The sequence below is a fragment of the Astatotilapia calliptera genome, chromosome 14, assembly GCF_900246225.1.
Source record: "Astatotilapia calliptera chromosome 14, fAstCal1.2, whole genome shotgun sequence".
In the NCBI taxonomy this organism is placed as follows: Eukaryota; Metazoa; Chordata; class Actinopteri; order Cichliformes; family Cichlidae; genus Astatotilapia; species Astatotilapia calliptera.
Window position 1 is genome coordinate 36676704 of NC_039315.1, and position 25555 is coordinate 36702258.

Genomic DNA, 25555 nt, shown 5'->3' on the forward strand with positions numbered 1-25555 from the left:
TCATCCTAGATAACACGGTGAGGAAGTCCTGCAGTTCATCTAAACAAAGAGCACTTAGACTAGAACAGACGCAACTGCGTTAATCCTACCATAAAACAATAAGACACGGTATGACCTCTCATGCTCCCAAAGTGCTGTCTAATACACACAAAGTTTGCAGACTATCAAGGATCAAAACCTCTACCAATCTACAACTAATTACAAAACTCTAAGCATATATAAGTAAATATTTCTAAGCATAAATGACAATCAACAATACAAATCTAACACTTACTTTACTCGTTACTTGAAAAAAGTAATCAGATTACAGTAACGCGTTACTTGTAACGCGTTACTGCCCATCTCTGCTGCCTACAATTAAATACAATCACTTATCTAAAATCGGAGCATCTGCTGTGGCAAATGGGTGCAAGCCTTTGACCACAAACTGAGTCACTGCTCGGTGACATTCGTCTATCCTGCCTGAAAGGAGACGCTACCGGTAGACTGCAGTGAGAACTGCCAGCATCTGAGCCAGACTCTGTCTCTCTCATCATGGTCACCTAAATGCGCAGTAATGGCAGGTTTGTAATAAGGCAGATCGCACTAACATAATATGCACTGTTAGTTGATTATTTACCTGCCGCATTAACAGGAGAGGACGTGCAAACGTTACCGCTGCTGCTGGGTTGAGATTCACGAGTCAGGAGCGGAATTAAAAACACGACATTCATTTAAGGTCATCGTGTGTTTTGTGAGCAAATGCTTTTGCATATTCGTAGTGTGAAACAGTGAAACAGTGGGAACCGGTTCTCAACAAGAACTGGGTTTCGATACCCATCCCTAATAAGGCGCACCGGATTGAAATGCTCAGTAACCCATATGGAAAAGAAATAGTAAAAACTTACATGATTTACTCATGAAAGTGGCCACTTTCTCATTACTTTCATATATTGTTTTACTAAGTATCCAAAACATACAAGTTTCATTATATAATTTTTCAAGGGATCTTATATCTGCTTTTACTCTTGTATGCTTTTCATACAAGTTTCACACAAGACAGATACAAACTTTATAAGATTTATATCAATCTTTTCCATATGGGAAGTGAAACAAAGTCAAACTTTATTCAACTCATTCTTCTTGCTTCCTCCACTTCTGTACCATTGATTCATTAATGCTGTATTCTATCACAGCTGCTCTATTCCCATGTTGTTGCAGTATATTAATGACTAACCTCGTATTGTGGATGGATTATCTCAGTTGTTCTCCTGACTGAAGTTTGGTCCGTTTACAGCATCCTGCCATGCGACTGTATTTGTCTCTAACCATCAGGAACCCTCACGTTAACTTTTATCGAGTGGGAAAAAGTTGGCGTTCATCCTCCTGCTTCACTGTGTTTATGCTAACATAGCTGTGTCGCTAGCAATCACGTAGCACATCATTATATAGCAGCTAGCCCAACTTCAGTAACCCTACAAACTAGGGATGCACCGATACCACTTTTTTGGAAACGAGTACGAGTACGAGTACTTGCATTTCAGTACTCGCCGATACCGAGTACTTAATAGAAACATGATTTAAATTTACAGGTAACAGCTTTAGTCCTATAATTTAACAAAAAAAAAAAAAAAAACCCAAGGGACTGGTTTGGAATTAAGAACATTTATTTAAAATGAAAAGCATGTTGTATGCAACATATTACAGAATAAATAATTATGAAAAAAAAAATTTAAACAGTGACAGTGCAACTCAAGTATTTTTTTCAGTTTATTGTAAACTCTGCCGCTTTGGACAACACAGGGGGCATTAATAAACATCTTTGCTATTTAGTAGAGATGGCACGATACCACTTTTTTATGTCCGATACCGATATCATAAATTTGGATATCTGCCGATACCGATATGAATCCGATATAGTGTTTTTTAATCAACAAAACTGTTTTTTAAATATCTTGCTGCATTTTGTATAAGTTCATACTCAAGTTTAAAACAACAACTACACTAAAGCTATTCTGTTATACCTGTATGCAAAAAAAAAAATATTTCATAGTTCAGCAATACTGATCAATCTAATAAACTTAAACCTACACCATCCTCCCTATTCTGGTATTTTAAAGAGTACTTAGCGTAAATATTAAGCAACCTAACTAATAGGGTTCCAACTCCCAGCAACAACAAAAATAAATAAATAAAAAATAGGGAACCACCCCTCACGCTCCACCTCATGATGCTTAATCGACCTTAATTTGATGCAGTGTGAAAAAAAATGCACAGAAATCAATTATTTTTCAAGAAATATTAAATAGATTCAACATCTTTCTTCAACAAAATTGCAGACTGCACAGATGGTACCTTCCCAAAGGAAAAAGTACTATAGCTTACAAGGGTATATTAGACTTAACAGTTACTATATACAGTAATTGACTTCTATTCATTTTACATCAAATTAAAACTTTGGGTGTCAGATAATTATTTATTAAAAGCTCGACATTTTAAATGAGAATAAGAAAGAAAAGTATGTCTTTGTGCCCCCTTTTCCCTGTTAATGCCCTATCGGCCCCCCTGGCTAAACTTTGCTAGATCCGCCCCTGCACAGTTACCAGCCGTCAGCTACGTAGAAAAAGATCCTCGAGTAGAAAGTAATATTAAATAAATTCTAACAACAGCTGATCAAGCTTAAACGTGCTGCTGTTGTTCAGCCGCTGGTTTCCTCTTTCTGGTGCAAAGTGGGCCAAAAACAAACAAGAGAGACGGACTAGCGACAGAAAAGCCGATCAGCTGATCGTTAAGCAGTTTCATGATTGAAGTAGCAGCAAGAAGAGGCAGTCGCTCCATATATCGTTTGTTAAGCTTAAAGCAGGAATGCTTTACAAACATTCAGAGATGGACTTACACACTTGCTTTACTTCTCTCGGGATAACTTTGTCGGAGATGAAATGCCGGGTTGCTAGCGAAGCTCCACATGCTATCCAGACCATCGACAGGTCCCGCATGCCACAGCCGCTCTATCACGTGATGCATACTGCTCCGACGTGCTAACGTTCTGAGGTGAGTTACGGTGTGTTGCAAGTTTTGTGAGGTGCTTTCGTGATATTTAATGGATCGGATTACATTTTTTATTTTTCTCCGATATCCGATCCAGTAATTTAGGTCAGTATGGGACCGATACCGATACGTAATATCGGATCGGTCCATCTCTACTATTTAGTGCACAATATTTGAATAAACTAACAACATCCACCAACATAGAACTGTGGCAGTCAGTGCAGCTGAGGTAGGTATTAACATCAAGTCTAAGATGACTCACTTAATGGAGAGAAAAAGTGAGTGGCAGGTTTTTTTTTAAAGAAAAGTAGCTTTTCTGCATTATCAGCAGTCAGACTGTTTCTGTTTTCATCTATAATGTGTGACACTGAGCTGAAAAGCCTTTCACTTTCCACACTGCTACATGGGGCTGAGAGGTATTTACTCGTCTGTTTCTCTGTTTAGAAGTCTCACTAGCACAGTCACAGCTGGGATGACATCAGAGGCTAGTGCGTCGTAGCTGCTCACTTTTTTAGTTAGTTCCTCAAAGGGGGCGAGGATGGCAACAGTCGTCTCCATAAGAGCCCATTGGTGAGCGGTGAGATAGTCAGGGAGTTCGTGCTCGGACACATACATGCCCAGCCCTCGCTTTTGCTCAGTGAGGGGCTGGAGCATGTAATACGTGCTGTTCCAGTGCGTCTGTATGTCCTGCTGTAGTCTCTTTATTGGCTGGTTGAGCTGTCCCTGAATGTCCTCGAGGCGGGAGTAGGCTAAGGCGGAATGTTTAAAATGCCCAACTATTTTCCGTCCCACTGCTGTAGCATCAGCTATGCTCCTCTGTGCTAATAAGCGTGGGTAAATAAGCGTGGGTAAACTCTTTGTACTCGTTGTCGTGTTGGGATTTAGGTGCTTGATTAAATTACTTGTGTTAAATGCGCTACCTTTAGAGCCTCCTCTGGACAATTTCGCTGAGCACAATTTGCAGTCCGCCTTTGTTTTCGCGTCTTCGTTCACTTTGAAATAGTTCCACACAGCTGACTTGTCTCGCCTGCCCTTCTCTCAGCTCTGAGCTGCAGCCGGGGCCTGGGGGCGGGCACTCGGGGCCTGGGGGCGGGCACTCGGCGCCTGTGATTAACCGATTACATGCCGCTCAAACATAGACAGGTCTCAGACCGTGGTATCGGTCCCCGGTATCGGGGGACTTTTAACGAGTATGAGTACTTTAGAAAATGTGGTATCGAGGCCGATACCCGATACCGGTATCGGTATCGGTGCATCCCTACTACAAACATCACTGCTGTTTAGTTTTCTGTCTTCATTTATGTTGGAAGTGATAGCAGAGCTGTACGTTTGAATATTTTCAGAAATCTCTCAGTCAGAACATGCTATATCATGCTTAGCTGGAAACTAGCGAGCTAACTTCCTACTAATTTCATCTCCGTTAAATTTAATAAATTCTGTTTTCATGGATGCCTGGATACTAAACTTAATTGTTACACCTGGTAAAGCAGCAATGCTGATCATTTTATTAAAGATGAAAGACTTTAGACAGATTTTAACTCTCAGTGATGCTGCAGTGTTAGTTTGACTTTGGGACCTGAAGCTGACGGAGTTTAGGACCCAGATTACTCCGCGAGGCTCCTGACTACAGCAGCCGTAATGCTCCGACAATCCATCAAGTGGTGCGGCTTCGTAGCTTAGCAAAGTCGCACTAAAACATGTTTTGACAGATTTTTGAGCGGCGTGTAGCACATAAAATCGGTTCGAGGTCAGTAAGCACAACCAGAATTCATACAAAAGGTGCACTGATGATTTTTGAGAAAATTAAAGGATTTTACGTGCACCTTATAGTACGGAAAATTCGGTAGTATAATGCTACCACCACTGTGCTTCACTGTAAACACATAAGCAGTGATGGGAATAACGGCGTTACAAGTAACAGCTGATTGTTCCGCAAACAGTTTGAAATGGTTATTTAAAAAAAAAACGGTCAAAGGTAAATGGCTGCAAATAACTTTGTTTGCAAAACTTGTCCATATGATTTTCAAATTGACAATTTATATTTGCATCTAAAGTTATGAAATATGGTTCAATAAACATGTCTGTGGTTGTTACAGTAAAAATATAACTTTTTCTACTCGGATTTTATGTTTTTTGTCTGATTTTAGATCAATTGTGTTAATACAGTTTGTCAAAATGAAAACATAACTGTAGATTCAGACACGTGAGGCTGTGCTGAAAACAATGATACCAAACAAGACAAAGTAAATAGTTTGTAAAGGTGAAATGTGGAGGAAACATCAGAAGTAGTTAAAAATGGCCAATTATGACCTGGACCCCAGAGGGTTAAACATTTTTTTAAGTAACGCAATAGTTACTTTTCAAGTAATTAATTACTTTTAGAATCTTGTAACTCTTACTCTTACTTTTTTGAAGAAGTAACTGCTAACTATAATTAATTACTTTTTCAGAGTAACTTGCCCAACACTGCACTGTAATATACAGCACAGTGGGACTGATGGCCAAACTATTTCGAGACATTTCAAAGTTCCAGAACGAGGCTTTTTTTAAACATATCTGCAAACGACAACATGTTTCTGTTCTATTGTTTCTGAGAGTTTTGGGTCATGGATGAATGAACAAGTGTAATAGCGTTAGTGTGTGTGTGCGTGCACTTCTATTAGACGCTGACGAACATCAGATATGGTTTTAATGGTGATGGGATGGTTCAGCACCTTCTGCACTGGTTTCTCAGTCTCCTCTCTGCCCAGCAAAGCACCGACTGAGCACAGACAGCATTTCAGAGTTTTGAACAGAACATCTCAGAAGAGCCAGCTGCCTTCACGTGTTAGTGTATCTGACTATTCTTTGTTCTTAAACATTCGTCAGCTCTCCTGATTTGTCCCTTGTGATGGATGTCCCGTGTTTCCTACTCCGACTTTATTCAGAGGCATGAATAAAGCTTGTCTGGGCAAACTGGCATCAGGAATCCTGACCGTGTGTTGAGCTGCAGTAAGCAACGGGGGAGGCCTGGGGTTGTGAGAACCAATACCCACTCTCACCTCTGCCTTGCTGGTTTTAATCCCTCCGTGTTTTTCTTCCTCTCTGCTGGCAGCCGGTTGCAACCTCTCTCACTCCCACGCGAACAACACGGACTCTCTACCTTCCACAGTGGGTGGACAGTAATGGAAACACCACACAAGAAAGGACTAGAACATTGAATGTGAGGCTTTAAAAGTAACATTAGCAAATTAACTGGTTTTGACAGACAGCCGGACTCACAAATTCAGATGATTCATAAATTCAGGAATCCTGACAGCATGTTTTAAGAAAGAGCAGCGCTGGGCGTCACTGACTGACAGATGCTCAGCAAACTGCACATGTACTTGTGGCAGGCCTGCCATTCACAAACTTCCTGTTACATTATATCTCATATCAGCAGCATGCACGGCGTCTGAAAGCTCACAGTGTTGCTTATGCAAGATGATACAGTGCAGCTTGCTCCTGACTCGTAAAGCAGCCGTTCTGCTGTCAGTCCTACCAGTACTTAGTGACACACTCAAACTAAAATGTTATTCACAAAAATAAACTGCAACAGAAAGAGGAAATGTAATGAGCTTTTTCCAGAGGAGCATATTACAGAAAATCTATCCAGGGAAGCTGCAAAACTAGCAATATGATAACTAATAATAGATTTCTGCACTTCTTTTGCTTTAATCGCATTTCGCTCATTATACTTGCAGATTTGTACTTATGGAACCTTTTCAGTGTAGTACTTTTGTTTACTTTTGCAGTACTTCACACTTTGCATGTAAGTTAATGATCTGAGGGCTTTTTTTCAGCATCATTTGCAAGCTGATTTGTTTGTTTTCTGGAGAAATAATCCCACCGAGGTAACAATGATACAGTATCTGTGCAAATAACTGCTTCTATCAACAGCCATGTGATGTCAAGCTCCTTCCACAGCCTCCAAAACAGTCTGCTCGGGATGCAGCGTGGTAGCAGCTACAGCTGAGTATCAAGTACCCTCAGCAGAGATCTGAGACTCTCGTATGGTTGGGTCTTTTTGTTAGGCTGCACTTCCCGGTGTGCACACAGACGGAGCAGCCTTCATATTATTTCAGTGCTTAATCAGTTCCAACTCTGTCTGACAATCACCATGATTGGTGCTTCACTCCACACATCTGTGCAATGTGACGTGAAACCTGCTAAGAGAAGAACTGCTCTGAAAAAATGCCAGCCTGCTGCTACGACACCGCAAGAAGTTATTCATGGTGGAAATCAGCGAATTACATCGCATTACAGACGAGGTATATTTTTGGGGTGATATGAGCAATCATAGGGTGTATATAATCGAGAATAATTTAATTACTATGGGTATGAATAATTAGAATGGCTGTAGGTCAGAAGGCTGGGCAGGTCATCAGGTCATATGCTGATCGCAAGGTTGGTGGTTCAATCCCTGGCTGCTCCAGTCTGCAGGCCAAAGATATTAACCCCAGTATTATAGATTCTAACAGATTTTATCTATCTATCTATGTGTGTGTATATTAAAGTTAATTAAAACTCACTGTGTGACTGCACGAACAAAGAGAGGAGGTGTTGGACAGCAAAACAGAGAAAGCGTGGAGAAGGAAGTGTGAATCTCAAGAAGATAATGTTGAAACACGCACACATAACACTGTTAGTGTGTGTATGTCTGCGAGAGATTAAAGGCTTTAACATGAGTTTTTATGGTGTCAATGAAGCCGAAGATTTCCATATAATGAATGTGTGAGCTTGAAAAAAATTGTCCGGCAGCCTCGCCTCTGTCAGACTTCAATGTAGCTGCCATCACCTGTGTGTGAATGACTGAATGTAGTCTAAAGTGCTTTGGAGTCCTTAGGGACTGAGTAAAGCGCTATACAAGTACAGGCCATTTACCAAGTTAAAGAAAATACTCATGTAAAAACTGAAATACTAATTTAAGTAGTAAAAAGTAATCTAAGTAGTAAAAATGAAAAGGTACAGGCTCTGAAATGTACTCAGAGTAAGAATGTAAAAAGTAGCTCTTTGAAGGACGTTTCTACCAGCTGTTTTTCTGCAGAGCTAATTCAACCTCGTGCTATATTAACTTAATATTAAAATAATAATGGACATGGGAATAAAAACTCTTTTTTTTAAACTTCCACACCCAAACAGAAACATGAGTTTCGTGTACAGGCTGAGATCAGCTGACCTCCTGCTGCTGAGGTTTACAGCTCTGTGGATTTACACAACTGAATTCAACGACATGTAACCCTGTATTTCACCATCTGTCTGATCTCCACTCACTACACTGACAGTATACTGTTTATACTGCCTGCATATTAGACTGAATACAGTTAACATAAAGGTTGAATTCACTGAATGAATCTAAGCATCATCGCCTTAAATTCAAGGTCATCTTGATGTAGCCTAACCATCAGAAACATTGCTTTTGAAATGACCTGCTGCCCTTGAAATGTCACCCGCTTTATCCTCACGTCTTTTCTGTAGCACGAGGTTAGATGGAGCTTATGGACATGAGCAAAGATGCTGTTTCAGATCATCCGGACCCCCTTTAACCCCAGAGCATAGAGCTAAAAAAAGGAGACATAGATTAGTCTTCGTGTGGGATACCAGTGATGGAGGCACCAACAGAACTGGTCTTTGTATTATTGTTACCTTCATCGAGGCTTAGCTCGGTTTGATGTTTGAAGAAGTGAAAACGTCCCCTCAGATCCATTAAACCTAAAGTAATGAGCCTGATTTGAAAATTTGTGTTAAGATAAGTGTAAAACTGAAACGCTGTCAGAAAAATATTTACTCAAGTGCGGGTACTTTACATTTCTAATGCTAAAGGTGGGAAGCAGCGAGCAAGAGACGGGGAATTTGAGCTGGAAAGTATCAAAGTAGAAAGACTTTCATACTTGTGGCACGGGTATTTGTGCCCTCGGCTTTTCTTCTATTTTGCATCCTGCTCAACTTCAGGGTTTTGGGGTTTTTTTTGCCTGCATTCAACTCACCTAAGTTGCAATTACATTTGAAGCCCTGCCCTGACCCTCCCTGTCCCTTCTACATCTGCTGCATCATGTAACTTGGACTGCAGTCTTAATCATAGCAGACGCTGCATCTCTTTATTTGAAAAGCTTTGATCACAGCTTGAAAAAGCCAAGGTTGCAGCTCAGCTAGTGCAGAAAGGGGACGGAGTCAGGTCTGCTATGTCTGTAGCTCTGCACACAGCTATCCCTGCAACGGTTCATTTTAGTTAGAAACAGATGCAGGTTGGTCTCCATGCCAACCCGCCTGACCCCGTGACCCTAGCAGGCTCTCCCTTTCCCCGCTTTCGCCCAACCTCCTCACACCTTACACAGAAGACTAGGAAGCAGAAGCCACGGAGAAGCGAATCCTCAGGAGACTGAGTCGAATTACACCAAATCTGTTTGAGCCGATTTAGAGACCCCGATCCTCTTCACAGTTTTAGGAGCATCCAAGATCCATCCACACCTGCAGGAAGCAGATACTGCAGAGACTCACTGCAACACTGTTTCTTTTGTTGTCTTTCCAGGACACATTCATCTTCATAGCAAATAATACCAGCTCACAGCAGCATCATCTCACTGCTGCTGTCCTGGCTCACAGTGCCTTTTCCTTAATGTTGAGGCTATTCAAAGCCAATTCTAAAAATGTTGTGACGCTGTGTGAAATGTTAATAAAAATGATCATTTGCAGATTTCATATATATATATATATATATATATATATATATATATATATATATACACACACACACACATACACGGGCACGGACACATCCAGAACACGTAAATAGCGCAAAGCGGCAAAAACCTCCTGTGACGCAGCACTGAGCTGTGGTGTAATTATGGCACCATCTTTCTTTTATTTTGAACTGAAATACTAAATATTTACATGATTTAAATTGCACAACAATATCTGTATAAACTCTTAAGGTAAACAATGACGTTTTCTTTCCTCCACGTCTGATCACGACTTTTATTTGAGATCATTTGCTGCCACAAACACTGTCCAGAAGAGCGGCAGAAATTGCTGCATAATTGCTGCTTTGTCACCTGTTTGGCAGCAGACGTGATTTCCTTGTGAGAACTGGGCACTACGAGGAGTGAGTGGGAGGAAAGAGCAAGTGCTTCCCATCTTCTGTGGTGAAGTCATTCTCGTCTTTGCCATTTGTCATCTCTCTGTGCTATTTCTGCCTTTCAGTCTCCTCCATCTGTCTGTGTTGTTTCATCACTGTCCGCCACTATCTTGCTTTTACTTTTCTGACTGCACCTGCTTCATCAGCAGCGACGTGACTCATAAAGTCACACAGGTATAGAGCCTTAGAAGTGGATTAAAATAGCTGGCGCTACGTTTATATCAGGCGTCAGGCTGGAAATATCATATCTGTATTTGTGCACAAGTTAAAAGTGGCATCATTAACTTTACCTATATATGGCACTGGCTGTGTAAAAGAAACAGTCAGTGCTTGGTAGTAAGATTATATTGTACACTACCAGCCAAAAGTTTGGACACAACTTCTCATTTAATGATTTTTCTTTATTTTTACTGCTCTACAAACTGAATACATCAAATATATGAAGATATATGGAGTTATGTATTAATGGTGTTGGGACCATCAGGTTGGTGCACAGCTGACAGCCTCGTTTGGCAACTGTTAGAGTTCATATTATAGCAAACAGCTGAATAAAGGGAAACAACAGCCCATCATTACTTTAAGAACTGAAGGTCAGTCAGTCAGAAAATTGCTAAAACGTTGAATGTGTCCCCAAGTGCAGTCGCATCAAGCACTGCGATGAAACTGGCTCACATGAGGACGCCCAGGAAAGGAAGTGCGAGAGTCCCTCTGCTGCTGAGCCTCAGAAATCGTTAACAGCAGCTCAGATCAGAGCCCAGATAGATGCTGCACAGAGCTCCAGCAGCACACACATCTCTGCATGTTCAGAGCAGACTGTGTGAATCAGGCCTTTACGGTCAAACAGCTGCTGAGAAACCACGACTGAGGAAAAGCAACAAGCAGACATGTTTGGACTAAGAAACACAAGGAGTGGACATTAGACCATCTGTGCTTTGGTCTGATGGGTCCAGATCTGAGATCTTTGGCTCCACCTGCCGTGTCTTTGTGCAGAAAAGGTGAACGATGGTCTCTACATGCATGGTTCCCACCGTGAAGCATGGAGGAGGAGGTGTGATGGTGTGGGGGGGCTTTGCTGGTTTCACAGTTGGTGATTTATTCCAAACTGAAGGCACACTGAACCAGCATGGCCACCACAGCATCCTGCAGCCACATGCCATCCCATCATTTATTTTCCAACAGCACAAGGACCCCAAACACACCTCCAGGCTGTGTGAGGCCTCTGTGACCAAGAAGGAGAGTGATGGAGGCCTGGCCTCCACAGCCACCTGACCTGAACCCAGTGGAGCTGGTTTGGGATGAGATGGAGTGCAGAGTGAAGGCAAAAATCGGGTTCAAATAGCTAATAGCTTTACTAACATAGTAGCCCTTAATGCGATCACACCATCGTTCAGTCCTTTAATACTAAACTAGTGCACAGTGTTTTTCCTGCTTTGTCTGCAGCAGCAGTATTGCTTTCATTATGTGTTTAACCTCTTCATATTTTCCCACACTGCAGTTTTATCTTCCTTCATCAAATCAGCTGCTCTGTTCTGTAACTGTGATTGGTCAGAGGCAGCCAGCAGCACGTCTTTCACATGAACACACAGAGGAAACCCTGAGTTAGCATAGCGAGCTGAAAACCAGACTAAGTGAATCCAAAGATGGAAAATACTTTTTGTACGTGGAACTGGCTTCGTTGCAGGGCGCGTGTTCACCGTCACGTTAAATGTAACTGCTCCCCGTGCTGTAACCAGTGCTGTGACGCAATCACAGGACCGCGGTGTCATCGGTGAGTGCAAGGTTGTGAGCAGACGATTGCCTCCACCAGCGTCAGTCAGGCAGACCATAAACAATAATATAAACATGTAATACGTATGACTATGTGTGGCCACGGTGCCTCCAGCTGTCTGCAGAGTAGAACTGCTGCTTTAAGCTAAAGCAGTTTAAGTAGAAAGCAAACATAGTGTATGCAGTTGGCCAGTTGGAGGCACCTCATCCATCAGCTGATGTAGGTTAGTATTGAAATCACCTGGGATTGTTGGATGAGCTCAAACTCTGTTGTATTTATTTAAAGAAACCTAAAACACTTCACTATAAACTGATTTCATCAACAGAGATGGTTTTATGGCATGAAGGTATGAGACAATCCACCACCAGTTATTGCTGAACACATACTTAAACATGATCTATAATTATGACAGATGCACAGTAGTGACACAGACATCTAACCTGTGTGTCATCTGTCAGGCCTAAGGCTACCAGCATTATTAAAGTCATCAATCAGAGTTTACACGTTCATGCAAATGTATAATATTATTGTGTACACATCCCACACAGCAAACGCCGTTAGATGCTTGCGCGCCTCCTGTGAAATGACCAGCAACCTGTTGTAGTTGCAGCTGATTTAAAAAACGCTCGTTTAGAGAGCAGCTAGTTGGCTTCACATGGTTCACGTTCAGGCTCAGGGCTGAGCAACATGGACCAAAAATCACAACTCAGTATTTTCAGGCTGAATGGACGTCCAAGATGTATTTTACAGTTTAGCTATGAAAGCAGCATCGGCTGTATGGAGTGGTTGAAGAGTTACGTTCCTTTGAAGCTGCGTCGTATGAGATCCTCACCCACAGTCAGTGTGTGGTGCTACAGTAACACTGTGGAGAACAGTGCTGGACACTGTAGCACAACCAAAACGATCCCAGCTGTGTGCAATGAATTGTCGTTGCCTTTAAATGATTGCTTTGAATAAGAGGAGCAATCAACTGAGGTCAGCTGATACGTTCAAAACAACATTGGTGCACCAAGATGGCGATAAACAGCTTCAGCTATCAGCTCATGTGTGAATGGGTCACGTGTCAGTTACATTATCCAGTCCAGCCTGAAGCACATTACATTACACAAGTACATTAGTTCCCCCACAAACAGTGACACAGTTGCTGCAGGATGGCAAAATGAGCAATCTGCACACAGCTACCACTGCAACGGCAATCTTGCTTTTATATCGTTTTATAACCAGAATACAAGTAGCTGCCAACCAGGTGACCCGAGTCCCCTATTCAGTCTAGTTCAATGCAATTAAACAACAACAGTCTCCTCAAGGTGCTTTGTATTGTGAGGTAGAGACCCTGCAATATTAGACAGATGATGCACTGTGACAAGCCCTTGGTAACAGCAGGAATGAAAACGTCCTTTTTAACAGGAAGAAACCAGCAGAACCAGTCTCAAAGAGGGGCAGCTGACAGCCTGGACCAGTTGGGCTGTTAGGAAAGCAGAAAGCAGAGTTTAATCATTACTAATGATGACATACAGTAGTACTGTATAAGCTCACAGGGAGAGAAATGATGTAGCAGCAGCACAGCTAAGGGATCGATCAGGGTCACCTGAGCTTAATCCAAAAGAAAAGTTTTAAGTCTAATTTTAAAGGTAGAGCGTGCGTCTGTCTCTCCAAACTAGGAGCTGGTCCCATAAAAGAACTTTTAAATAAACTATTGAGTAAGGAAGACATTTAAAATGAAATCTTTAAGATTGGATGTGGATTATTTGAGATTTTGTATGTGAAGAGAAAGAATTTAAATTCAATTCTCAACATGGAGTTAATGAAAAAAGGAGCTAACCTGTGATATTCTGTAACTATGTTTGTGTGAGACACACTCTTCAAATCTGTCAGATAGATGTGATTCACACACTACAGCTCAGTACCTTTCACGGTGTGATCTCTGTGTCAGTGCTAACGCTGCACTGAGGTCTGACACAGGTCCACTGGTTTATCTGTGAATCCTGACTGAAGCTCCTCAGATAAAACATCCTTTGTAAATAATCACTTAACTGTTTGACAAATATTCTTTCACCAGTTTTTGAAAATAAAAGAGGGTTTGATGTATAATTAGCTGAGACAGCTGGATCAAGTAAAGACTTTTTAAGTAATGGTTTGATTACCGCCACCTTAAAAGCCTGTAGTATGTATCCTGTTTAGAAAGATAGATTAATCATTTAAAATGTAAGCGTTAATTATTGTACTTACTGGCACGACTGTGATTATTTGTCTCTGATGGTTAAAACTTTATCTGTGGCGACAGTCTTCAAATCATTGCTCTCGAAGGTTAAAGGAATATTTGGCTCAACAGAGCTTTTTGTCAGCTTTATTCCCGTTTTCCTCGATCAGTGACAAACAGTACGATGTTCCAGGTTTATGGAGGCCTTTTATAGAGTAACAAGTTCTCCAGGACAAATGAAGATCTGTTAAATTAGTGAAACCATTTCCTGTTTGAGTGTTATAACAGGAAGTCAGATTTCTCCTGAAGAAATCACTTAATGAACATAACCTTAATTTCAGCACAGTCCCACACTGCTTTAGGAAAATTACCGACTTCATATTAATTTTAGCCTCTGGGTGTTTCCATCATCACAGATGAGTTGCACTGACTGGTGCAAATCGTCATGTTGAATGCTGATGAAAAACTGACCTTTATTTGGTGATTTCACAAGATTCCAACAGAAAGTCCATAATTCAGACTGAAGACAGACACGGGGATACCCTCAGGCAGAACAGCCACACAAACTGGGAAGACAAATGATGCCAGAACCAAGAACACATGTAAGCTCAGGCCTTACATACACAGGAGACTAACTGCGGAAACAAAAGTCAGCTGGAGGAAAACAGGTGATCAGAGTCAAACTAAAGAGACAAAACTAAACACAAGACAAGAGACTGGGAAACTAAAACAGGAAGTTACTAAACACCAGACACAGAGACAAGACTCACGGGGGGGGGACTAACACCGAGTTGCATATAAACAATAACTGAGAGCAGAACCAGAAACTAAGACTAAGAAACAAACAGAAAGCCAAGCGAGATATCAAGAACTACATAAAGACTACACAGTAACCAAAATCTGTAAATAATAACTCAGATGCCAAAATATTAAGTCCCATGAGTGAAGTGCTGGGTCAGAGGTCATGATTTTAAATCATGCTTTTTATTTGTTCTTGTTTCTAATGTCTCTGTAAAGCACTTTGTGTTGAATTGTGCTATACAAATAAGCTTGCCTTGCCTCTTATTGCAACATGTTGGTGATCTGCTTTGGCACTCTGTCTCAGTTGGACCGTGATCGCTTGGAAATTGCCTCCAACTTTTCAAATCGCCATGCGATGGAAAGTGTTGCCCAGAGGTTGAGGGGTTACATGCTCAACCTCGGGCATCAGACCGACCAGCCTCCACTGACAAAGACTCATTTTACATCTCATACAAGCTTTTAGTGCCACCTTATACATTAGTTGTTTTCTTTCGTGTAACTTTGTAACTTTTAATGGATTCGTTTAGATTCAGCTCCTGTTTTCTTTGAGGTAAATGTGACACTCATGCAGCAAATTTGTCTGCAGCGGTGCCTCAAACAGACAATGATGTTAAATGTATAGAGTGAAGGTGAGACAGTGTGAGAGCAGACAGAGGAGATCTGAGTTTATCAGACGGTGACAGACCTGATGGGAGACAAGTGGCACTAATTAACTTTTGCTTTCATTAGATCTTCTAATGAATTCAGTGGCGATAGCTCCAGAGCTGCCTGCCACTACCCTGAAGACACTCAGTATGTTTTCTTTGTTAAAGAACACAAATATAAATAAACAGAAAGTAAACCTGTGTAAATGCTGTATGTACTGCTCACAACCAAAGATACTGAGTGATCTAACTGATTGAGATGAAGTGCTTTCATCGTGAGGGACAAAACAATGAGATTAGCTCAAATTGATGGGATGTAGTTTGGGTCAAACTGAAGCAAACTAAAGTGTAACAGTGTGAAAAGAATGAAATGAAAGTAGGCGTACCGTATATGCAGAGGAGAATAAGAGCGAGAGTCATTACTGTAGCTTAAACTTCCCGATTTAGTGCTGGAACAGCAGCGTGTCACTGTGCTCCTCAGGAAGTCACGTCCTTCTTGAACTGCAGATGAGTCGTGGTGTTCGAAGCACTGAAGCTGAGCCTGTGAGACGCTGCTTCTGCACTCAGTTCACACAGGCTTTCTTGTACTGTGAACCAAGGGCGTAGATTTGGTTTTGGCATTGGTGGGGACGGATGATTCAACCACCGAACCTGCCCCGTTTCTTTTTTTCCCTTTTTGTCGTTGCTTCTTGATAAATAAAGGAGAAAGATACTTGCCTACATGTGCTATTCTACATGCTTTTAAACCATTTAAAATCACAATTCATAGTTTTATATGTGAATTATATAATGTTAAATTACTATTAAACAAATGAATGACTAAGTATTTTAGACTTTAGTTTACTTCAGCCATAATCCATATAACTCAGGTATCATACAAAAATAAAAATAGAGTGTGACAATAAAAGAATATGACTTTAAGGACTTAACAACATTACTTCAGTTACACCAACATCTCTGACACATCAGCACTAAGGGAACACTGAATGACCTGCTGGGTTTTGTCCATAAAACTACTCGTCTAAGATGACCACAAAGTAAAAGATCTCTCAGCAACATTATGCAACATTTTAGGCACTATTGCCCCGATCAGATCAGTGAGCTGGGATTTTTTATTCTAAACATGAACTACGGTTACAGCAACATGGACTACTGGTGTCCCACACAACAACTCAACGTCCACTATGTGAAGCAGCCAAACACAGGCCTGCTCCTCTCGTTAACTGAGATAAACTGCTGGCATATTGGTTTTACATCTATACTGTCCAGTCTGTCCTAGTGGACACACAGCAGCATTGTTTAATCTCATTTGAGTCATTGTTGACCTTAGCCATGTTTTTAGTCTTCTGAGAGCACTGAAGCTTCTTTCATCCTCAGTACCTGCGTTTTATCCTGAGATTAAAATTATTATTCTGTGCTTGATGTGCCTCACCTTTGGCCCTGGCTCTTCCCCTCTGACTGCTGTAGGAACAAGGAGGCAGTGAGCACGTTGTATAAAGGGAGCGGACACACAAAGCCACGGGCAAGGGGAGAAGACACTGGACGGGAGTCGGGGAGCACACGGGGATTTATTATTGGATTGTATTTTCTTCACTGTGAATAAACGCACCGTTTGCATTGCAAGAGTCCAGCGTTCGGGTCCTCCTTCCCCACATCCCCACGGTCTGCCAGCGCAGCCGTGACAAGTTGTTACTGAAGCCTGATAGAAGTTGCCTTTAAGTTTGTCTATATTTTTGGATAGCGTGTTTCTGGTCTTCCACAGATTATCCACGGGGTTCAGCCAAGTTGGCTAATCGATCAGTCTGACCAATAACAGTCTTGGTACCGTCGGTAGGTGACCAGTCCCACTGGAAAAGGAAATAAAGGTAAAGGAGAAAGTGTCTCCACAAAGCTTTTCATGGAAGTATGACATCCTGGTAACGGGCTGCACTGACTTTGGACTGAATAAAACACAGTTGACCAAACACCATCGATACACGACATATTGCCACCTGATAAAATAACACATTGATTTGTGCCATATAAAAAGTGAGAAATGTCAATTCAGACTCTTTGTCAAATGTACACTAAAGAATCAATTTACATCAGCAGCCTAACAACTGTCGTGATAATAAATACTAGTTAATCTATAGCACCAACTCATCAGTCAGTCACCTGTGACCTCGCCTCTTCACCTCTGTCACCTGATGAATGACAGTGAGACAAATACATGCAGTCACACATGTGCTTCAAATACAGTCATGAACCAACAAGTCATCATCCAGTTTCACCTGTGATCTTGTGTCACCATTACTCTCTGTGTTGGTTCTGCTGTCACCTGACAAATAGGACAAACATGACAATAAGAATAAAATGTGCAGCTGCTTCAGTGTTTCTGTCACTTTGTGCAGATCTTCATCAGTAATGTTTGTAGGCTGAGTGCATTTTTAAAACAAGTTGTGCAAACTGCACTACAAGGTGGAATATTTCCACCCTCTCCCCGTCCCTTCCGTCCATGCCAAATCTACACCCTTGCTGTGAACTCATTTTTGTATTTTGCACTCGAACCTTTTCTCTCAGTGTTTCATAGTGTTTATATTAATTGTATTTCAGCTCCATATGCTTGCTAGCCATCCCTTTACAGCTGTTGTGTGTGTGTTTCCTGGTTGCTTGGTACCTGCTGGTGCTTGACGACTTTGGCATGCTGTTTCTGGTGAATGGACTTTGTCCTAAGATTTAATGTCACAGCTGTTCCTAATGTTTGGGCAGAGAAATCTGAACGTTGTCATGTTTACACTCTTTCTGGACCTCAAAAACAAGCAGAGATAACAATGTGTGAGATTCAGGTGTTTACTTACAAAGTGATGGGAAAACATTTAAACAGACATTAACACAGTTACATGTAAATACATATTAGCTGCCGAGCTTCAATGTTTTTGGTGATTAATGACCCTTGAATGTATTTCATACTTTTTTTGATCACTACTGGCTTTTATTTATTTATTTATTTTAACTTCTTGGCTTTAAACATATTATCTCCTCCTGCTGGTGATGCATGCGTGTACATTTCACACTTTGGAATAGCATGAAATGGACACGGTGGACCAGCATGTCGGCATATTTTGCCATGATACTGGGTTTCCAGCCATCTACACACACACGCACGCACGCACACACACACACGCGCACGCACTTGTTTTCATATCTTGGTGAGGACATCTCATTGACATAATGCTCTCCCTAGCCCCTAACCCTAAACATCAAAACTGAATGCCTAACCCTCAGCCTAAACCTAACCAAAACCTAACTGTAACCCTGATGCTAAAATCACATTTTGAGCCTCAAAAATGTCTTCAAACTCATGGGGACGCTCAATTTGTCCCCATAAGTGACTGTCGGTCTCCACAAGTATAGCATCACGCCATCTGTCCTCACAAAGATGTCTAAACATGTACACACACACATCTGTCTGGGAGCTATCAGCTGTAGGTATGGCTAGTGAAAAAGTGCATTTTACATTTACTCAGGTTATGTTTGATCATCTAAAACATTTAAGTGTGACAAATATGCAAAAAACTGAAATCAGGAAGGTCTAGTTCAGCACACGCAGCCACAGTCATTGCTGAAGGGCTGGCTGTTTACAGAGTGTCGTATCAAAAATTCAGAAAATAAAATAAAATACTAAAGCCTTGAGAAGATTATCAAGAAAAGCGAATGAAGTTAGAAGTTCAGAGCGATGTGAGACTGATGTCTGTGCATCGTGACTGACTACACAGCTGTTGCTGTCCCAATATGAAACCACTCCTGAGCCAGGGACAATGTCAAAAGTAGTGGAATAAATAGAAAACTTCTCTTTTTAGATGCATTTTATTTGTAAATTAAGTTCCAGGGGTGTGAAGTGTTTGAAGACCAGTGAGAAGTTTCCACAGTGTGTGAACAGTTGCTTTGTCTTTGGTTGGTATCGATGGTGTTTGGTCAACTGTGTTTTATTCAGTCCAAAGTCAGTGCAGCCCGTTACCAGGATGTCATACTTCCATGAAAAGCTTTGTGGAGACACTTTCTCCTTTACCTTTATTTCCTTTTCCAGTGGGACTGGTCACCTACCGACGGTACCAAGACTGTTATTGGTCAGACTGATCGATTAGCCAACTTGGCTGAACCCCGTGGATAATCTGTGGAAGACCAGAAACACGCTATCCAAAAATATAGACAAACTTAAAGGCAACTTCTATCAGGCTTCAGTAACAACTTGTCACGGCTGCGCTGGCAGACCGTGGGGATGTGGGGAAGGAGGACCCGAACGCTGGACTCTTGCAATGCAAACGGTGCGTTTATTCACAGTGAAGAAAATACAATCCAATAATAAATCCCCGTGTGCTCCCCGACTCCCGTCCAGTGTCTTCTCCCCTTGCCCGTGGCTTTGTGTGTCCGCTCCCTTTATACAACGTGCTCACTGCCTCCTTGTTCCTACAGAGGAGCCGTTAGTACACTTGTGTCAAAACGGACATCTAGCAGAGAAATTGACGGGTAGCCTCACGCAACGATCCCACGTTGATGGGAGCTCAGCCACTCTCTAAAGCAGGGGTGAGGAACTCCAGGCCTCGAGGGCCGGTGTCCCTGCAGGTTTTAGATCTCACCCTGGGTCAACACACCTGAATCACATGATTCGGTCATTACCAGGCCTCAGGAGAGCTTCAGGACATGCTGAGGAGAACGTTTAGCAATTTGAATCAGCTGTGTTGGATCAAGGACACATCTAAAACCTGCAGGACACCGGCCCTCGAGGCCTGGGTTCAACACCTGTGCTCTAAAGTAACTCCCTCCAGACGAGGCCAATCAGCTGCAGGTGTGTGGCATCATCCTAGGTGTGGCCAGCCTCCTGGCAGGGCCCACCCACCAGGGTTGATGGTGCCTGTACACTGGCCTACCAGATACACCTGTACCCCCCCCCACACACACACACCAGCAAGCAGGAAAACAAGGGACAGCAGCACAATACATTCAATATACATATAGCATATAATATCAGTCCAAATCTGCTCATGGACCCTGGGTTCCTCAGACCCAGGGTCCATGACTCAACACAGTGCTGCAAGCTTATTGGCTCCATGTTACGCCACACTGATCCAGTAATTCATGGACTCAACATACTAAGTGTGTAAATTAGTGCATTGTTGGTCATTTCTGTATGTTAAAATACTTTTTCATTGATATTAGGAAATATTCTAATAATGTGTGATGGTGGATTTCTGAATGACCAACGTGGACAGCCGGATCTTTAAACTGGCGTTGAAAAACCACACACAGCTATGCTTGTCATAAATCTAGAGTTATCAGCAGAGGTATCGAAGGGGCGACTCGAAGGATTCGGCGAATGTTTTAAACCAAAATGAAAACATTTTGCATGGCGAGCATGTTTTGGTAGTATTGAAACGAGCCTTCCGCTGCTCTGTGGTCCCAGCAGCACTTATTTCATAGTGTTTTCTTCCATAGCCCTAGAATGATGCTAATTATTCGTGTAATAGCTTGGATTTGATGATTCATCAGAGCCACAGACACCCAGAACATGAATTAACAGGCCAGTTGTAAGGAGAGGCAGCAGGATGAGCTGATGCTGGGTGCGGTTCCTCCCGTGGGAGAGCTGCTTGCATCCTGTCCTCAATTCTTGTGTTTCCACAGAAACAACCGTGCATCAATATTCCCTCCCTGCAAACCTTCACTTCTTCTTCTGCTGCTAATCCTGGCGATCCTCTTCTAATAGGATAAAGGACAGTTTTACACGAGAAAGTATTACCAGCAAGACGTCCCCAGAGGCTAATGTATTAATCTGCCAGACAGAAGCTGCTGTGAATGTACTGCACAGACAGCTTTGTGAGTGAAAATCTCCAAGCCTCTGAGCAACCCTCTAAGGTGCCTAGAGTAGCAATAAAAGCAGACGATTGCACCCATAAAGCAGGTTTTTCCCAGCATCGCAGAGAATAACATTGTTGTCGGTCTGTAATATTATGTGGTAGATTCACCTCACAGAGCAAAAGCAAGCAGAGAACCACAAGTGCTCAAACCTGACATGAATCACATATTTCAGATGGGCTTTTTAATAAATATAATCTTTGTGGCTTCTGTATATATACACTGAAGCTCATTTGGATCCAGAGCATCTGCAGACACCTTTATTTGAAATAACGGTGCATTAATAAAACATGCTGCGTATTAAAAACAGTCTCTGAGTAAGTACGAGCTAAATTCTCTGTTTGCTTTGGCTGAAATAATTGTGTCACAATCTTGCTTTCAACATCAGCCCTAAAGCTCATTATGGCTGAGCACTAATGCAGCAATTACAGAGGGAGGGAGGGAGACGGCTAATGGATGGGTCACAGCTAGGAAGAGACTGTTTACCTCAATTTCTCCCTCATTTTCTGCATATGAGTCAGTGCCCTTCTGTACTTGTGCCTCAGCTCATATACTAATGTCCTGTTCGTAATGCATTTGTTCTTCCACATAGTCATCTTGCAGCTGCACGCTGAGGTTACTGCCGGCAACCCTCTAAATATGTCAGGGTGTTTCACTAATAACTTTATCTATAAAAGCCTGCAGGTGGAAATCAGAGGTCAGCTGCAGCAGCACCCATGTGCACATAAACACTGCTGTGCAGCTCACTTGCAGAGAAATGACACATGTAGTTTTATATTCTCAAACCAGCTGCATGTTTAATAATTAGCAGAGTTACCACTTTGCAGTTCAGAGGAAAATCTTTGATAATTCCACATTGATTGGAAATTGCCATTAAAGGATGAAAGCAAAATCAAAAGAACTGTAACAGAACATGTTTGTGCTCATCAGGTTCCTTTCATTGCGACTTCTCACATTCGTGGGAAAATGTGAAAATGAGGTTTTGTCTGCCTTTTCTTTCAAAAACAAGTTTGTCTCTGTTCAAATAAGTTTGAGTCAGTAGTAATTAGACAATCCGCAATCAGTGTACTCACAGGCACTGCTAACAGCAAGCCACCTCCCTAATGTTCTCTCTACCCACTGCCTTGATAGCCTGGTCGCTGTTGTAGTCCTGCTTTTTTTCGTTTTATGAATCAATAAAGATTTATCAAGTACATAAAGTTAAAAAAAATACATTAACACTTTAAAACACTGTATTTCTTGTTGGAAGAGCACAATCTTCCTCTGTGCTGCCACGTCAGCGCTCAGTGCTACAAGACCGAGTGGATAGCGTAGAGATACAAACACTAGAACAGACTATAACAGTGTTCAGCTGATAAAAATGCTATCGTCTCAGCCATTTGGCGTGTTTGGTTGTGCTGACCACAAGCTTTTCAGGCTTTATTTCATTTAATGTGATAATTATGTCAGTCTCCATCTTTCTTGCTGATTCCTTCAATTCAAAATTGAGCTGTTATCTCTTCTCCTCCACTTTGTGTATACTTTCCTCTGGTTGCTCTCCTGCCCTTGTCAGTATTAACTCAGCTGCCTGCTGTCCCTGCAGCTGCCGTCGAGGCCTGCCTGGGTCACCTGCTGAAGAGACGAGCTGCTGGGTTTCTCCGCAGCGACAAGATCGCAGCCCTCTTCACCAAGGTCGGCAAAGTCTGCGACACCGCCGGCGAGGTTTGCCGTAAAGTGCAGGAGCAGCTCCAGCAGCAGGCTGATCTTACCAGGTTGGTCACGCAGATGTCGCCAACCCCTCCTGTTGCTTTGCTTTTACTGTCTGCTGTGCTGAATTCACCCAAATCTGTCCCGAGGCAGCCATGACGCATCGCTTACTAAATGCTTTTCGAACCCCTGTCATGATTCCACATTAAGGTTTCAGTTCATCACTTTATGACGAGAGCAGCAGGACCGTACCTGACTCCGCCACCATTAGTGCAAACGGAGTGAATCTGTCGTCTTAATTAGAAAGGGAGAGACTCTGTTCCCCATTTCAGCCCAATTTATGAAGGAGGATAAGAAGACTGTTAGTGTAGCCCTAATTATTCACCTGAACTTTAAATGATTAAGGGACAATAAATGTGGTAGCAGAGACAGTTTTATGACAGGGTGGACAGAATAACAGACAAACGAAGTCTCCCCACAGTTGATGCTGTTGCTCTGAAGATTACAGAAATGTGATCTGTGTTAGTTATGATAGCGATAAAGAAATCACACAAAAATCATCCAAGTTATTGCAACAGCTGCCCTAAATTAACATTAATGCTTCTGTGATGCCGAATGCACCAGTGTTTGCATGTTCTTTAACTGGAATGATATTTTAATGATAAAATAAAATTATTTTTATTATATAATGTTATCCATCCAAGCAAATTATTATGTTTTGATTAAGATGGCAAATTATAATTACTGACTCGCTTTCCTGTACAGAAAAAAACGAATGAATGAATATGCTTGCAGCGTCCACCAGGCTCAAATTTGGGTATAAAAACGTCTCTAATCTCAGACACAGTCCATGAAAATGCTCTAGGTCAGTATTTCCCAACCTTTTGGAGCCACAGCATGTTTCACATTAGAAAAACCACACAGCACACCAGGCATAGCGGAGTTAGCTCAGATTGTCCCCAGTTTACCTTTTTTGCTTTCTTATGATCACTATTCATGCTCGGCCTTCCTCTCGGTCCAGGACCAAGGTCAGACTGACTTTTTCCTTTTCAAATGACTATTACCGTAATTGTCGGGCTATAAGCCGCTACTTTTTGCACAAGCTTTGAACCCTGCGGCTTTTAGTCAGGTGCGGCTTTTCTATGGATTGTCCATGATTTTTGTCATATCGTAAGACGATTTGTTTTGTTTGTTCCGCTGTTGTACGGCACTACGTTGCCTGGCGGAAGGGCATGTGATCAGACACAAAGTATCGGGGTTCAAGAGTGGTATGTTGGTCACGTGTCCGTCCGCCAGGCAACATAGTGCCGTACAAGTAGCGCGAAAAACAAACTTCAAAGTAGCGTTCAGCGGGAGTCGTGGATGACGAGCGGCGATAAACTTGCGAAAAGCAAGTTATGCTCAACTCCACCGGTGGATTCTGACAGCGTGGAAAAGTGTGAAAACATCCACGATCACCAACGGATTTCGAAGGGCTGGACTGTTGCATGATGGAGAGGACACCGCCACGGCCCTTCAGAGGGTGTTCGACTCTGACACTGACAACGAGGATTTCTTTGGTTTTGAAAGTGACAACGAAGGAGAGAAGCGGAGAGTGGATGACGAAGCCATCATGAGCCTGTTCGTTTCCGACACTGGAGAAGAGGACTTTGGTGGTTTTAGTGGCAGGAAGAAGAGGAAGATGGTGGTGAAGGACTGACTTTTCTTCTTGTTAAAGCCGTGTCGCTGCACCTGAGCCTGAAATGTAGTCCGGATCTATTTTTCTGGTGTGCTGTAGGTTATTGTTATGTACTACATTTGTTACTCATTTATGAAGCACAGCACATGTGCAAATATGTACCCATAACTTGTTTTTCAAAATATTAACAAAAGGGGTGTGTCTCCAAACAGCCATCTCTTTCCTGACAATTCCCTTTGTGCATATTCTCTTACATATGATAAGTCAACATTGAAACACCTGCGGCTTTTAGTCAGGTGCGGCTAATGTATGTACAAAACAGGATTTTCCCCTGATTTTAGCTTCTGCGGCTAATATTCAGGTGCGCTCTGTAGTCCGGGAAATACGGTACATAAATTCTTCTTCATCTTCTCCTGTTTTACTGGCAGTTGGCACCATTTAATTAGAGCAGGTAGTTGTACTGCCCTCTAGTGGAAGAGAATGTAATTGTTCTGCCCTGATAGCTTAGAGTACTAATCAGGTGAAACCAGATAATCTTCCATGGCAAAGGTCTAGGTGATGTCAGACACCTGGAGACTTGGCGGGGAAAAGCGAATGGTGGCTCAGAGTTAAACAAATACTGGACTCAATCGATAAGCGACTGTCCAGCTTTCAGGTTTCAGCTGTGGGACTTTGTCACTTGTCTAACTGAGAATGTGACCCAGCTGAA

At 42.1% G+C, this 25555-nt stretch overlaps 1 protein-coding gene across 4 annotated transcripts in view; it reads left to right on the forward strand.

Moving 5' to 3' along the window:
• Nucleotides 1–25555, forward strand: part of sgsm2 (small G protein signaling modulator 2) — a 104613-nt gene that overhangs the window by 39101 nt on the left and 39957 nt on the right. For all 4 annotated transcript variants that reach the window (XR_003274547.1, XM_026193762.1, XM_026193761.1 and 1 more), the window contains exon 3: nt 23065–23233. Coding sequence is in view for 3 of the 4 variants with exons in the window: in XM_026193762.1 (XP_026049547.1) it covers nt 23065–23233 (169 nt within the window). In the remaining variant the exon portion in view is untranslated. The remainder of the gene's footprint in view (nt 1–23064; nt 23234–25555) is intronic.